Source organism: Etheostoma spectabile, unplaced genomic scaffold (assembly GCF_008692095.1).
Source record: "Etheostoma spectabile isolate EspeVRDwgs_2016 unplaced genomic scaffold, UIUC_Espe_1.0 scaffold00004825, whole genome shotgun sequence".
Classification (NCBI taxonomy): domain Eukaryota; kingdom Metazoa; phylum Chordata; class Actinopteri; order Perciformes; family Percidae; genus Etheostoma; species Etheostoma spectabile.
The window spans coordinates 20681-37719 of record NW_022603196.1 but is presented as its reverse complement, the minus strand read 5'-3'; the positions used below and the strand labels follow the sequence as shown (position 1 = coordinate 37719).

Sequence of the window (17039 nt, the reverse complement as noted above, 5' to 3'; positions counted from 1 at the left end):
TATTAGGAGGGGGGGAACAACATTAGAATGAGAGCTACAGTTAGATGGAAATATTAGAAAACACATTGTCAAATGCTTAATTGTTAAACGAGAATTTGCAAGAACACAAAATGAAAATTAGAGAGTGGAGGCTGTTATAGCAGAATACAATTGACGGGTTTAGTTTGAGCTGTTCACATGTGGGTGTAATGGCCAGGTGTCCACATACTTTAGTGCTTTTTAATTTGTGTGCATGACATGGTTATGTTTAGGCTAATCAATCACTCTGCCTGGTCTTCCTTTTTTTTGCAGCAAATTCAAAGCAATTTTATAATTGTCATCAAACCCTGGTTCAAGGACAATCCGCATTTCCCCGAGCAACAGACACTCTTCCAGTAACACTCCCACATGTGATAGCCCGCAGACACAAGCAGACTGGAAGCCCTCATATGAAGATCCCTGGCTGTTGAGAGATGGTCTAAATGTCAGTCACACATGACCACATACACTCACAATACAGGTTTTATTCTTTGTCTTATTCCACGTACTCAAATTTCCAATTGTCTCATTTTTCATTCACCCTCATTGCTTCAACAGAAAGTAGAGAGTAATGAGCAGAGGGCAGAATGGGCTTAAAATGGTTGACCAGGCCATCTGGTCCAAGAAGATGTCGAATGGAGTGCGGAGGACACCTGTGTCCGCTGAACAGGTGTGTATTATTAAATAGAGAGAGAGAAGAGAATTGTTGCATATATGTGTATTATCGTGATACAATGAGTTAGTGCTTGTTGGTATAAGTAACATTTCCGTTTTTGAAAGAAAAGGTTAAGCACTTCGGGCTGCATCGCCTGTATAAAAAGATAGTAAAAAGAAAAAAAAAGGTTGATTAAGAAATTCATAAAATTGTGTGTGTTGTGTGTAGGCCAGAGCGTATAACTGTCAGATCCGCCGGCAGTACTAGACAGCAGCTCGAGGGTGAAGTGGACCAACACAGCTCCCACCAGCCTCCTCATCTGGTGGGAGAGGAGGTCAGTGCAAGTGTCTGATAAGTCCTATAAAATAAAACGGTATTACTTAAACTCTTTGTCTGCTTTAACTATATATCTCTTTCTTTCTTTCTTTTGCCCCCCCCCCCCACCCCACCCTCCTTCCATTTTGCCATAATGTAGGCTATTTATGTAAATCCATCTGACTGTTACAACATCCACTGGCCTATAGTTAGAGGTCAGCTTAATGTGCACACCAGTCCTGGGGCTCACTGACCGCTGTCCTGGCTGACCTCGAGACCATCTGGAGTCATTGTTATTCAAAGCAACTGGAGATCCCCCTCAAAGACTTAAAGGTATTACGGTTCATATGTCACTCTTGTGGGGCAAAGTTGAAAGTACTCTGCAGCATATAGAAATAATAAACAAGATCAAAGTAAGCTGGTAGTGGACATTATTTCACATTAATGGGTTGCTTTTGTGACTGGTTGCCAGTATTACAGATGCACTATTGGTCCCTGACATCTACAACAGGCAGCACATCAAAGAAGTTGTCAACATGCTGCTGCTTAATATGGGCTTCTCAGGTATTACACACATTTATACATGTACATGGCTAAGCACACAACAAAAACATACTTATTATATGTCACTGTTATATTCTGCCATAGCCTATCAGGGTAGGCTCAGGAACCATCTAATTTGTCTCTCTTGGCTTCACGTTACCCTCTGTCCTGTGTGTGTGTCTGTAGCGATCATTGTGCACCATGAGTCGGTGTGTGCTACATTTGGCAGCGGGCTGAGCAGTGCTTGTGTCGTAGATGTAGGAGACCAGAAGACCAGTCTTTGCTGTGTAGAGATGGAGTGTCCCACCGAAACTCAGGTGGGACTGAGAACCACTTTATGTTTATTTTATGTCTATGGATATTTATTTATTGAGGTTATAATGCAGCTATAATCATCAATCCCCTTTTACACATGAGACCCAGAACAGTGACATAACAAAACTGAATGTATTATGTGAAGCCGCTGGAGGGTCAAGGTGAGAATTTGTTTCTGAAATATCCCTCTAATCCATTGGAACAGTAGTGTGTTGGTCAAATAGGAAAACAAATACCCACTGTGATGTTTTGGAGGTTTCGAGGTGTTACATTCAATGTTTTGTCTGTTGGACTTTGCAGGCTGTGTTTGGCATACGGTGGCTCAGATGTGACCGTACTTTCTTCTGGCTCCTTCAGAGGGCGGGCTTCCCTACAGAGACTGTCAGCTGTCCAGCAGACTGGACTGTCAGCTCCTGCAGCATCTGAAAGAGACCTTTTGCCATCTAAACCAAGTATGTGTTGGTCAGGGGGTGGGGTTTGTGTTTACAGGGAGTATTGGGGAACTGTAGCTTGTACGTTGATTAGTTTTAGTCAAGCCTTTGCAACTTTGTGACCGTTTAGGTTGCAATAGTCGTTCTAAAGAAGGGACAGAGAAATCTGCAGTTATTCAGATGAAAAAAAAAGTGTCTTCCTCCTCTTATTCCAAATAGGACATATCAGGACTACAAGATCATGAATTCCGGACACGTTTCCCAGACGCCCCAGCTCTTCTCTACCAGGTTCGACCGGGATGAGAAATTACAGGTACTTTGTTCCAATTATATGACAGTGTACTGTCTCCAGCTCGTGTAGTGGAATCACTTTTCATTTATTGCTTATTTATGCCCTGCCCCCCTCCCCAGGCACCTATGGGTCTTCTTCTACCCAACCACATTTGGCATCGTAGGTCAGAAGATGACATCACTTCAGTACCGTTCCAAGGCGACTCAGAGGATCCTCATGATGAACACTACCTGCTGGCTACACAGAGCAAACAGGACCAGGTAACACCACACTCAACAGTTATAAACTAATAGATATTATATCAGATATAGGCTCTGGGCCCTATTTTGCACCTGGCGAAGCGCAACGCAAGGCCAGACGCAAGTGTCTTTAATATTTAAGACTGTCCAGCGCCCACGTCATTTAAATAGTCAATGCACTTGCACCCATCTTTGCTCCCATCTTTGCACCCATGGGCGTGCTGGTCTTACAGGGAAGTGTGTTCAGGGGAATTCTTGACAAATCGCTATCTTGAGGCAGCAGGAAGTGATGTCACCATTGACCAACTAAAAACCTGATCTAAAGTCAATTGCGCAGCATTTCATTTTTATTTTAACAGCACATTAGTAAAATGTGCATAGGCTTATGCACAGTGCTCATACACTGTGCTTGTTACAGACGCACACACACACAGGAAAGCGCAGCAGCAGACATGTATGCAAAAGATTACAAATAAAAATATGACAAATGCAAATCTGGAATTATTATAGCAATGCTCCATGGTACAAATGCGCCTGGCTTTGAAGGGAATAGGAGACAACACTCTGATTGGTTTATTGCATGACACTGAGTACAACCCTTTTGAACCATGTGCTTCACGCTGTGTCCTTAGATTGTTAAAATATGGCCCGCTGTGATTCTTGTCCTTTTTTTTTTTTAATTCTCCCATTTTCTTCACTAGTCTTCCAAATCTGCTGCAGACCGTAAGGGTATTTCCAGACCAGGTGGTGGTTTGGATGGTGAGATGAGTGGTCAGGGAGGGATTGGGGAGCTCTCTGATCTCACCAGGGGCTGTGGGAGTGGCGGTGGTGGAGCAGCGATGAAGGTGGAGATGGAATTTGGGCCTGCCCAGGGGGAGTGTCTGATGGGGGCAGGAGAGGTGGAAGAGCCCCTGTCTGCTCACCTCTCCAGGAAGACTGCTATCATGAGCCAGTTTGAGAGCAAAGCACTGGGCCTGGATAAGGCCATCCTGCATAGCATCGACTGCTGTGGTAAGAGAGGACAGAGTGAAGTAAAGGGATCAGAGGAAAGATGTTTTACAGTGCTCAGTATTTTGTGTCTTCATCATCTAGCAATTTTTTCTTTTTTTTATAGGATCAGATGAAACCAAACGCAAGATGTACAGCTCCATCCTGGTAGTGGGAGGAGGGCTCATGTTTCGTGGTGCTCAGGAGTTTCTGCTTCACCGCATCATCAACAAGATGCCGCCCTCATTCAGAAGACTGGTTGACAATGTGGAAGTTATCACACGGCCAAAGGTAACCTGGGATATGTTGTACGTAATCATATGATAGGGATATGTAATGCATGCAAAGTAGCATGATGTTCAGTGGGCTTCATTTTCTTATGTTTCCATGTATGTCAAAGGTTGGGAAGTTTGTGAGATGAGTGCTACACACAACATACTGTGTATACATTCTGGAGAGACAGGAAGCACAATGCTATACACAACTCCTTTAATGTACATGTGTATTGATGTGCTTGTGTCCTAGGACATGGACCCTCAGCTGATATCGTGGAAGGGAGGAGCTGTGCTGGCGTGTCTGGACACCACTCAGGAGATGTGGATCCACCAGAGGGAGTGGCAGCGCTTTGGTGTCCGAATGCTCGTGAGAGAGCTGCCTTTGTCTGGTGAAACCAAACAGATTGGACTTAAATCTAAGACCGTTTCTACACAGGAGGCATAGTGTGAGCATGTAAAAAGGCAGAAAGACTGAAAATGAAAATAATCTTAAATAAAAAAAAAAATCACACTGCAGATATATTCAGGTTGTGGAATGAAAACCACAAGTGTTTTAGAAGAGGCAAAAATTAAAATCAAGACATCATCTCTGTGCATGTGGGGAAAGTATGTTGACAAAACCACATGTTTCAATTTTCATCAAGCAATCTTAATGTTTGCTGTAATTTTTTAATCCACCAGACACCAGATGAGGTCTTTAATAATTATTCTGTAAATAATACAAGTCTCCCATGTTCATGAAAGTTTGGATGTGTAAATAAACCTGTCATCCTCGGATACACAAGAGTTGCATTTGATAATGGACAAACAATCCATTATTGGAATTATGAAGGTATTAAATTTAAACACAAGGTTGCCTCTAGTAAGACCCAAATCTTCACAAACGGTAACTTAATGCTAACCTAAAACGTATAGGCATTATGCAACTGTTGCAGCTGAGTTAAAGAGACAAATGAATCTACAAGCTCTGGCTTATTATAGTTCAGACACAAAATCACCCACTTCTTGGATGAATATTTTATATATTCACATCATAATATTGAAGTACAGAGTTACAAGTATGCCTTCTCATTTTCACAAGTTGTGTAATTACCGAGTGTGATAGTATTGGAACAGGACAAATGTAGTAGCAACATGTTTAAACATTGCACATTTAATGATCAGATAAAATGCAATGACAAATGCAAAACAACAAACTTATTATTCCTGATCAAAATCAAGACGTCAGTAACACACAGCTCTAAGAGACTGGTGTGAAAGGAAAGGGTTGGGGCTGAAGAGGAAAAAGGAAGAATAAGATGTGGATAGCTGCTGTATCAGCCATTCTGGCCCCTACGTGTAGGAATTCCAGAAAGGCATCAAAAAACTGCTTGTGGCAGTGGCAGCTGATGAAGAGGGGCTTCAGCACTGTGACATCACCATCGTTCTTCAGGTTCTTAGCAAATGAACGCCGTGCCAGGCCCCACGCCTACACATTCAGTGTAGGCATTTACCTACAGAGTGAGGGTAGTACAATAGTTACGGTAATACAATGGAGGAGAAATGTCTTCGCATCATGTCCAAATATCAGTTGAATCAATAAAAAAAAAAACACTTTGAAATGTTTACATTCCTGATTTATACTTTTAAGGCCACTTGTTATATTATATCCCTAATCTCACTTTGTCATACAGGCTTCAGGAACAGAAGGTACAAGATATCAAGGGGTTTATCAATTAAGAAAAAGAAAAAAAACGTACCTTCCTCATCCTCCTCCACCCATTGGTGGAGCGTTGGGACCTGCACTGTGGTTTACTCTTCCCATCCGTCTTCTGCCACCAGGGGGACCTGGAGGACTGAAAAGGCAAGCAACAGAGGAGGGAACTGTGTAATAAAATTCTATTATTGTTTTCATCATTTTCTACTATAGCAGATATTTAACTGGAGTACAACGGATTGGCAACAAATGAAAAACACTCCCTGAAATACACTTAACTCACTATGCTGCAATTCATTTACAACTAATGTAGTGGGCAATAGCATTAAACTATATTTAAACTCTGCAGCTCTAAAGTCCTTGGATTAGGAACCATTAAAAAAAAAGTGGACCCATGACAGAACAAACATGGTTACACAATATACAACAATGTGTACTAAATAAAATTCTGAACTAGTTCCTGCATATGACGAGTACATGCTACCACACAGACTACACTACCATCATCAGATCAGGGTACCTTCAATACTTAGGATAGAGGGACATGTGCCACAGTGTATATGACAGTACAGTGCTCCCCAGGGACCTACCCTCTGCCATCAGAAAAGCGTGACGAACCACAGTTTCCATCCTTTGTCATGTCAGGGTGAACAATTGACTTAAAACTGGTAGAGGATAAAGACAGAAAAAAGAAATTCATGTGGTGGTACAAAAACATTGTCCTTAAGTCTTTGGTTTATGACAAAATACCTGAAAAACATGACATTCTGATCCGCCTCGGTATCAACCACATTAGCAAATGTTATCATGCGAATGCCCTGGTGAACATTACAAACATTATTCCTGCTAAACATCAACATGTTAGCTATGTCATTGCGAGGTTGCTGCCATTAACATTTATCTCAAAGCACTGCTGTGTAGTACAGCCACAGAAACACCAGCGTGGCACAAGACTCTAGTATTGTAATTATCTTTCTACTTTACTAGCAACAACACGGGAACAATATAGCACTTACAACAGGCCGATGAATTCCACTGCTCCCCAGAAGAGATCAACCAGTAAGGACAGTCGCCATGGTGACTGGGACCTGCTGTCCAGGACCTGACCTGAGAGAGACCGGGAGATGGAAGACAGAATAGCCTGTGAGGTTTTCACATTGAAAACCAATGTATGTATGTACACATTCCTCCTCAGAGTAAACAGATACTAACAGCAAATCAGAACGAGACAACACAGCATGTCCCAGGTTTGTTACTACGCCTGTTGATCAACATAGCACACAATAAACTAACGTAACGGCTATTAAAACGGATATAATGTGCTGAGCAATAGAGGAAACACTCGCAGAAACCTCCTCGTAGAAGACTCACTGGTTTAATTCTGCATGTATTTCTGCTTCGCGGGGGATAGCTAATCTTGCTATCAAGCTAGCTGTTAGTTAGTTAGCTAAATGTAGCCTACGCTCTGCTACAACTACACATTTATTATATTATCAATAGAAAGTGGTGTGTTTAACGGAACATGTTTGTATCAACAAGAAAGATATACATTCCCTCTGAAGTTGAGAACACGGTTGAAAACACAGGACAAACCACTCACCGTTGGACACGTACACCATCTTTGTGAAAGTAACGTTAACAACAGCCAAAGCTTCACAGCTGTGTTTACAATTTGCGCACTTCCGGGTCCGTGTCCCTCCCCAATGTAAGTCGAGTGAAGCTGTGTGTTGCGCATGCGTCACTTTGCGACAAGTAGCATACAAGATGCTAATTTTATTTACATAAGTCGAAGTTTTTGAAAAAGAATCTAAACTTTTTGGAGCTGGCTGCTAATATTATGTAATACATTGTTTCCATTTCTACATGTACAAACAAACAAGCTGTTATATCATATGACGTTTTTAAGTGTTAGTTTAAGTCAAGTGTTATGCTTTTTTTCTCCCCCTCGTTTTAGCTGAACTGCGCCTCGCCTGTAAGGTGGACGAGAGCAGGCGGCAGCAGCCGGGGGCGGGGACAAAAAGCTGCGGTAAAGTCGGACAGTTTCCAGTTTATTTTTCAAGGCCAGTTATTTCATGGATCCAGGATATGCATCCTGATAGAGTTCCCTTGGCCTTTAAAATTAAAATAGCCCTACATCATCACTTACCCGCCACCTTTCATAGAGATAGGTGTGGATATATTTCAGTTAGCTTAATAGCTGGTTTGATTTGCATTGAGAGATGATCTTATGGAAAGGTCCGATCATGCCTATCTATGAGGTATTGTACTGCAGAATGAAGTAATTTCACTTCACATACTTGAATACTTAAGAAAAGTTTTAATGCAGGACTGCTACTTGTATTGGAGTATATTCAGTGAGGTATTAGTACTTTTACTTTTTTTTAGGATCTATATTTTTATTCCACTACTGTTGAATTGTAATTTGTTGTAATGGGAAGTGTTTCTAATATATTGTCTAACCTTATTGATATAAATGGGGTGGATCCAATATTAGAAACATCATTGAAAAAACAACAGAGCAGCGTGTATTGTACTTAACAAAACATACATGACAACTTTTGTTTTTTCGGTGTAATGTTTAAAATTGCAGTACAATCTATTCATTTATATAGCGCCTTTTTGTAAAAAAATTGCAATACAAAGTGCTTAACGATACAACAAATATACAACACAAGGAAATTAAATAAAAATGGACAGTTAAGAGAATGCTAAACTGAAAAGGTAAGTTTTCGGGTTCCTTTTAAAGGTATTTACAGATTGTAACTCCCTCAACTCTTGGCTATTCCAGAAGCAAAAACCATAGACACTAAATGCTGCCCCCCTGTAATTCTTTGTCCTCATAAATGCTTTCTAATACTTTCCGTCCCACACTACCATTCCTGAATGAAGGTGCTACAAAACATGAAATTTGGTTTACAAAAGCAAAGGTAGCATGGAAGTTGATAATACAGATATCTTACGTTGGGGTCATCCATTGTCACGCTATACCTTCGTAGTAAACCAACAACCAGGTGAGCACGATAACCTGAGAAGCTGTAGCCACAAAACACATATTCAATTCACAATCATTAGAAGACACATTAAGGAGATATCCAACTAAGAACCTGACATCTCAGGAATGAAAAAAAGACTTTGTATTTCAATAAGTGTTTTTTTTATAATGGCAGTAGAGGAACTTTATTTTTTAAGACTCTTATGGGATTATGGTTGCTGCTTGGTTTCGCACCTTATCCATTATATATATATAAAAATAACCTCAAAAAGGCCATGCTTTACAGTACAACACAGACAATTATTTCAGCATGACATTTGTCAACAAATCAGGAACAAACAGTATCATTTACAGTTTGGACATTTTTCACTTTTTAGTCTATCGTTATTAAGTTATGTTTCCTCACAAACCACACAAAAAAACAATGCTTGGCATATGCTGGAATTTTGCACTCTTAAATTCAGGCAAAATAAATAAAATCTTGAAACAGAAATCCATGGTCACGTTGAACAGTGGGCAACATTAATGGAATGCATTCTGGTGGTTTCCATTATTAATATGACCAATCTGGATATATAAGAAAGGCTGAAAATACAACTGGTTATTCCTTTTCACTGGTGTGAGGTTTAGGTTCGGTGCTCTCAGGTGCACCAGGCTTTTGTGTGATGTACTCCTCTTAACTGACTTGGTATTCAGGTTGTATTCTCTCTTCAGATTTTTCTGTGTTGTACTCTTCGACACTAACCCGGGGTTCAGGTAATGTTTTGTCTCCCACAGGCTTTTGTGTGCAACACTCTTTGTCATTTGTTTGCATTTCAGGTCTTGTGCTCTCGTCGCTATGTTTTTGTGTGTCACCCTCTTTTCCAGGTTTAGGTTTGGTGTGCTTTCCATCTGGCTTTTGTGTGTCAGTCTCAGTTTCTGGTTTCCGACTGGCTGCTCCTCTAAAAATGCCAGCTTTGTGAAGCTCACGCCGTATAGTTTTGACTGAGACGGTGTGAGAGAGGTGTCCATTCAACTCTGTGGTTATTTTTGAGGCTGTGTACTCAGGGTGTTCATCGACTATCCTGAGAAGTCTCTGCCTGTCCTTTTCGGTGAGCTTTGACTTGCGCCCACTGTTCTTCTTCGCTGATGCTGTTCGTCCATGTTTGATGTACACAGTCATGACTCTGGAGACTGTTCCCCTTGCCACGTTAAAAAGCTGTGCAGTTTTTGTGACAGACGCCCCTGACAGCCGCGCAGCGACTATTTGGCATCGTTCAAACTCTGTTAAGTCACTCATATTGCTTTACACACTGCTATTTAAGTATTAACTGTCTCTTTTGGAGCTGGCAAGCAATCATAATTTACAGGAAGGCAGCAGGCCATGTAATTTCTACTTAGGCGCTCCAATGTCCTCAGTCATAAGGTGATTCCTTTATTTTGTACACTGGAGCAGAGATATCCAGGGTAGGAAAACATTCACCATTGTGTCTATAAATGGATAATAAGAAATACCAAAAGTTAACATTTAAAAACATATTTGTTTGACACACCAACACTCAATTGCATACTAAGGTAGGTGTTCTGTGCTCAACTGAATCCAGTAATTTATCAAGACACCCACAACTAACGTTCAAGCTAACATTACCTGAGACATTCACTTAAAAGGCTCTAGACAAACAAACGAAACATTTTACAGTAGGCTACAGTACAAATACCCAGCAGTAGCTAAAATACATTTAGAGAAGCTCATAAGCATTTGTTCGCTTTTTGTTGACAGTCAAAGGTTTTAAATCAACTCGATGATAATTTAGATGCTGTAATTTAGGCTAGCCAGGTAGCAAGCTAACGTTACCAGAATAGCTTTCTTCATCACAAAACGTTAACAGAATATAGTGTTAACATTAATGCCAAAAGAAACACGTGTGTACATTGACTATGAAGTTGTACTTACAACTAAAAGTATACAACGTAGGCTGACTGTCCACCGCTACTTTAACACTATGCAGTTTGTGGTTTCAACTGGGTGAACTAGTACTTCCGTTTGTAGGTTTTCAGAATAAAAGGGTCAGGAATATACATTACTATTTTTGTCAGCATGTTTTGCATAAAAAGAAAATTGAGCTGCAAAAATGTAAATCTACCAGTTTAGTTGTTGTCCATTATGTTTAAGTTAGACAAAAACATTTGACAGCTGCACCCAAAACACAGAGTGTCACTTGTTTAAATTTATCTTAAGTGACTGCAGCTCAGAAAACATAATCAAGAAAGCTTAGGGGAAGCCTGGAAATGGACTGACAGAATAGACACATATTCCCTGTAAAAAATAAAATAAAAAAGGAAACCTAAAAAAACTAAACGAAAATAAGCAAAATTAACTTAAATGATTAAATGAAGGTTGTGGCTTTATGCAAATATGAACCTGTGTAAATATAAGGGAAAGTCGGAATTATAGCACATCAGAACTTGTCTTGGATTCTCTTCATCAGACTGGGATACTGGTTTCCCACTGGCAACTTCTCCATTAGTCTCTTATCCTTTTGGTCTGTGCCTTGTCTCCACTGTTCTTCTCTGCTGATGAAGTGTGTCCATGTTTGTTATAGTCACTCATGACTTTGAAGACAGTTTGACTTGATACATTACATAACTGAGCAGTTTGTCTGACCAACAGACGTGCAACTTGGGCACCAACTATCTGGTCTCTGTCAAAGTCTGTTAACTCTCTCATACTGGAAGTATGTGTCAACTGTCTCCTCTGAAACTGGCAGACCATACCAAGTGATAGACGGTACCTGTAACCCAACAGCTGCCTCTGTGACGTTAGCTGTGACACCTCAAAGTTGTAGGTAATTCAATATGGTGCTTTCCTTATTTCTATCCTTTGAGGTGCAGAAACATTAAAAATGTACAGAACTTAGTATTAACATTTTAATACCAAATGAAACACAAATGCATGTGCACTAAGTATGATTGTTTACTTAAAATACAATTTTACAATGTAGGCAGACTTTCCACTATGAACGTATTTCTTTATCACCAGACTTTATCACAGACCTCGTGAAGTGAAGAAAACTAGTACTTCCGGTCAGAGGTTTTCAGAGTAAAATGAATCCTTGTAATCCTGTTCAGTTTTTCCCTCTGCAGATCTTCTCAACTAAACAAAACGTCACCATTCAAAAACGTATAAACATGCCAGTACATGGACCACAGGCCTGATCTTAAATACCATCCATGACATAATAAATTGTGGCTATGTCCATTTTAACTTTCATTGAAAAACTTTATTCCTACACTATTCCTGATTCCTTCAGGAATAGTTTCCAAATGTGAGCCACTAGAGGGCAGCAGTCACATTATAATGAGAACAAAAGAGAAATATTTTTTTTCGAAAGCTGAACGACAACTGAAGCCACATGTGCAAAACTCATACAGTCTGCACTACCAACAGTCACCTGAGCGTAACAGTTCACATCACCTGCAAAATTAATTCCAAGCAACACAACTCCTAACACACATCTCAAAACAGGCACAGTGCAGCCAAACACAATCCTTATTGAGATAACACACACTGTCACTCAGAACACACAGAGTGAAAACACTAACTTTTCATCTTCATAGGGTGAGTGACTTTACACTACTCAATAGTTTATTTAAAGAAAACAAATAGATTTATAATATACACATTTCACGTAAGATAAACAAAAAGGAACAAAAATCAGCAGTTTGCTTCAATATAGTATTTTGTCTCTTGTAATTTATGGAATTACTGAAAAAAAACTAAATGTACAAAACAGTAACAAAGAATAGTGTGACTAATGCTGCTTCTCTCCAACATCATGTTATCTTCATGCATCATCTTTAAATACTAATGAATGTGGTGTTTCCATTACTTTCTGAAAAACAGTAAGAGTGCAGTTTTACTATTGTAAAGATAGAGTGTTTTCACATTTTCTTTTCTTTCTGTCTTTTTTCTTATAGCTGTGTATGTAACATCCGACATCTGACCTGGACATTTTGGTATCTTTGCCCTTTTACCTGTTTCTCTCAAAAGGTGCTGTGTACAATTTTGCTTTATAGACAAAAAAGACTTTGTGAGCTCTCTCTCTCTCTCTCTCTCTCTCTCTCTCTCTCTCTCTCTCTCTCTCTCTCTCTCTCTCTCTCTATACACCATGCATGTTCACTGACTAGTCTAAAATAAGTACCTGCTCAGACTTTCAGCTAAAATTGCCATCAGCAGTGTTTGATATAGGCACTAGACTGAAATCTATTCTGTTTTGAATAAACAGTTGTGACAGCAGTGTGTTAGCATTTGAACAAAGGGCTGTAAATCCACAGTGTTGTGCACGTTGTGGTTAAAGTCATGGGATAAGTTCAAGCAATGAAAAAGGAATTAGAGTTTGGTCCACTTGAACAGCTGTTATGCAGACTGTTGTTAGAGTTTTGCACATGTTACTCCAGTTGTGCCCACTGTCGTATAGCAATCAAAACAAAAACTGTAATTGAGATATAGAGTCTGGCTGTGCTGCCTTCTCATAATCAAACAATATACTATTTCTTATTTGGATAAGGACCTTTCTGACCCCACAAGGATCCCTTTAGGTTCCCAGACGTCCCATTGGGAAAGACTAATGAAATAAAAAGAAACAGCTCTACAACTTGGAAGGCTGTGCGTCTTTGAAGCAGCTTGTCACCTAACTGGTGTTCCTCTGCTGCTGCTGCTGATGGTCAAGACCCCAGACTGAAGGTCATAGGTCAAAAGTTAAGACAAAACAGGGCTGTACTTCTGTACTGCAGAGGGGTCAAAGTTCATACATAACAGGTAGATGAGAGATCACTGATCCCACAGCAGGAGGAGCAGGAGACGTGGTAAGGAGAATATTAGGTGTGTTTTCCTCATTAAAATGTGTATTTATATGCATTTGTTTTATTATATAAGTGAAACTAGAGCACACATATTGAGATTAAAGGGCAGCTATTATATAGCATTTTCAGGATAATACTTGTAGTTTGTGTTTGTACTAGAACACGTTTACATGCTTTAATGTTTAACAAAAACACTTTCTCAAACTGCCCATGGCTGCTGCACTTGTACTGACCCCGATTCACCCTCTGTATGAGACCCTCTGTTAGTCTATTTATCACCAGACCAAACCAAGCTCAATATATTTGAGAGTGAGCATTGGTTTGTGGAGTCAGCTCTGTATTTTCTCTGCACAAGAGGCGTGACCAACGGGCATAGTTCAAATGATTCTGTACGGAATTGGATAGAATTGGATAGATCGTAATCAGACCAACGATCCGGGTGAGGTAGAAGTGACAGCGGCATCAACGGGTTGCTGTGCTTCGGTGGCCGCTATGTTAAATGTAAACAAGAAGCTGCTTGGTTGTTGCTCTATTGTCATCGTGTTGTACCCGCCAATAGTGTGCCAGGTAGATAAGCCAGTTTGGGATTGGTTCCCGCAAAATTGTGAACTGACACAGGAGAATTAAACGTGCAGGTTACCAGACCAAGCTGCAGGATGAAATCAAATCGCCGCAGAGTGCGCAGGGTTTACCCAGCCTAACCGTCTGTAGGAGCGCCCGTCTTTTTAATCCCTCCTCCCGACAAAGCCCAGTCTGCTCTGATTAGCCAGAGTACTTTCTGGAATCTGAGGTCTGCCTTGCCTCCATCAGAGCCTGTCTATGGATTATTATTATTAGAATAATTATTATTAGACATTCTCTGGCTCCATGCTTGGCTCCGGCGCAGCCATGCTGTTTTTACACTAGCAGCAGCTGGAGCTACTATGAAAGTACCATGAAAAATCACCAGTAGGCTTCTAAACAAAAACTACACAACCGGACCTGTTCCAGCAGTAATTTGACCCCAACATTGGAAGAAATGACCAGCATTGGCCGCCAAGAGTACAGCTTTCTCGCGTTAGCGTGCAGCTACTAATAGTTAGCGTTAGGCTAACGTTAGATTGTAATGGAACGAAGCGGCACTTTCTTTCTTTTTTTTCAGCACACACACACATTATACATACAAAAACACTTAACGTACACACAGGTGTGCATTCAAACTTTCAATAATTTGAGAATCAATTGCTGGTCACACAACCACACACACACACACACACACACACACACACACACACACACACCTCCGTTGCCAGTGTTCCTCCACTTAGTCTGTGTTTTCACAAAACCGTAATGGATGAGTCCATTAGTGTTGAATAGTCTTCACACTCTCACTTGGCTAAAGTGGGCTGGCTCTCTCACAATAAGAAGAGCTTTCACCACTGTCAGTACTTGATGAAATATATGGAAAGAAGTTCACACAGTCTGTTTCCCACTCTCTCATTTAATACTTTCATTCTTTCACTTAACAACATCTGTTATCACACAGTACATTTAATTTTTATGTGACATAATGAAACAAAAAATGCATAAATCAATATGTGATTGATATATACATATATATATAGATATATATATATATATATATATATATATATATAGCATATATATATATATAGCATATATATAGCATATATATATATATATATATATATATATATATATATATATATAGCATATATATATAGCATATATAAAGAGGCAAATAAGCTAAGCATGAACTGTTAAAATGCAGCACACAGTAGGAAAATATAAGAGGTGGAAATACTAAAATACTATTACAACACATAAATTACATTTCTTTAAACATCTGAGTGTTAAGTTGGATTTGACAGAGAGGCAATAGTCTGAGAAAGAAATAGAAAGAGTGTACATTGACTGTATCATGTGTCCAGAAATACGAAACACAATATGTGTGTGTGAGCGTGTAGGTGAGAGTTTGTATATGTTGGATTTTTTTCAGAAGGACTGAGAGTATTACAGATGAGATTATTGTCTAGTCTCCATTTCATAAATGGTCTTTCAGGCCTAATGGACCCATATTGATGGGGTTTAGGATAAGATGAAAAGAATAAAGAAAAGAGGAAGCAACAGGGAGAACATGATGAGGAGCACGAAGGAATGTTAGCAGGCTGTTGAGCTTTCCCTCTTTGTTTTTTTTCAGCCCTTCCATTTCCCTTTCTCCCCTCCATAATTACTGCAGCTAAGTGGGTTTCAGCTGTTAATGGTTATTGAAGATTAGATATGAGATGGTGGCTTAGCTGGTTGACCTTTGTATCTAAACTTAGCAGAAAGAGGTTTTTTTTTTTTTTTTACAAGTTAAGAAGAGATTAGAAGAAGAGGAGATTGTCTTGTCTGTGTTCACAAAAAGAAAGGCACAATGGGAACATGCCGTATTTGGCAAAGCGTATTAGGAGCACAGTATACATGATATGGAGGCAGGGTTGGCGCTGGGAATCTTGTCACCGCCCTCAAAAAAACAACAACTTTAATTTCACTGCTTATATTTTTATTGCTGCCTGTTGCCTATGTGTTGCAACAGACTTTGGTTTTATTTTGTCTATAAAAGTAACAATGCAATCTCCTCAGGCTTTGGTGCTTACTTCTTTCTGCCCCTCCCAGTGTCAAGTAAACTGATGGAAAAATGTTGTCCACACAGCAGTTTCAAGGAGACTGAATGTGATTTAGAGCCTTAATGTTCAATCAGAATTATACAGCTAACAATGTGCGGAATATTGAAGTTTAACGTTTGTCTCTTTTTAACCTAACCCTATTCATCCACATAACAATTTCCCAATAGAAGGTTCTGAGTTGAAGTTGAAGAGGATCATAGACATGGAGAGAACTGTTTACTCAAGTGAAAGTATAGCTGTACTAATGTAAAAATACTCCATTGCAGGTTCAAGTCTGGGCCTCAAAAATCTACTTTGTAAAAGTACAAAATATTACCAGCATTTAGTATCAAAAGATATAAAAGTATGTATTATTTACATAGTTATAGTATGATAGATTTGGAATATTAATTATTGATCCTTGTCTTTATATGCTCATATAATGGAAATGCTCTAAGTAAAAGTGTTTCAAAACTGTACAGCACTTGAATTAATGTGCTTAGTTACACTTCACCACTGGGAGGGGATTCTCACATGTTCAGTGTTCTGTCGTGAATGTCTGTGTTTATGGTCACTTCATCCATCAAGCCAGTCAATGTAATAAAACAAGCGGATGCAGGAAATTACATGTTAACTTTATGAGTAGCTGTGAGTTTATGGATCACAAACCAGAAAAACATTCCAATAGCTCATAACTTTGATCAACTCTGTGTCCTCTTTGAGGAGGTGTAGTGGATGGCAAGAAAACGTCATAAAGAAATTTGTAGAAGGCAAAGATTAAAGGTGAGAAG

General features: G+C 39.6%; 1 protein-coding gene, 1 long non-coding RNA gene and 1 pseudogene across 2 annotated transcripts; 1 reads left to right on the top strand and 2 right to left on the bottom strand.

Moving 5' to 3' along the window:
* The first annotated feature begins 291 nt into the window (after positions 1-291).
* On the top strand, positions 292-4688 carry LOC116677315 (actin-related protein 8-like; annotated as a pseudogene).
* A 776-nt stretch (positions 4689-5464) lies between these two features.
* Positions 5465-7476, bottom strand: LOC116677314 (selenoprotein K-like). The gene is made up of 5 exons (XM_032507878.1): positions 7367-7476; positions 6783-6873; positions 6357-6431; positions 5810-5905; positions 5465-5563 (listed from the first exon to the last, which is right to left on the bottom strand). The coding sequence occupies exons 1-5, from the start codon at positions 7383-7385 to the stop codon at positions 5560-5562; spliced, it is 285 nt and encodes a 94-aa protein (XP_032363769.1). The 5' UTR covers positions 7386-7476; the 3' UTR covers positions 5465-5559.
* Positions 7477-8469: 993 nt separating this feature from the next.
* Positions 8470-10840, bottom strand: LOC116677313 (uncharacterized). The gene is made up of 3 exons (XR_004328964.1): positions 10692-10840; positions 8641-10228; positions 8470-8587 (listed from the first exon to the last, which is right to left on the bottom strand). It is a non-coding gene; the product is annotated as an uncharacterized LOC116677313 (long non-coding RNA).
* Between the last annotated feature and the right edge of the window lie 6199 nt (positions 10841-17039).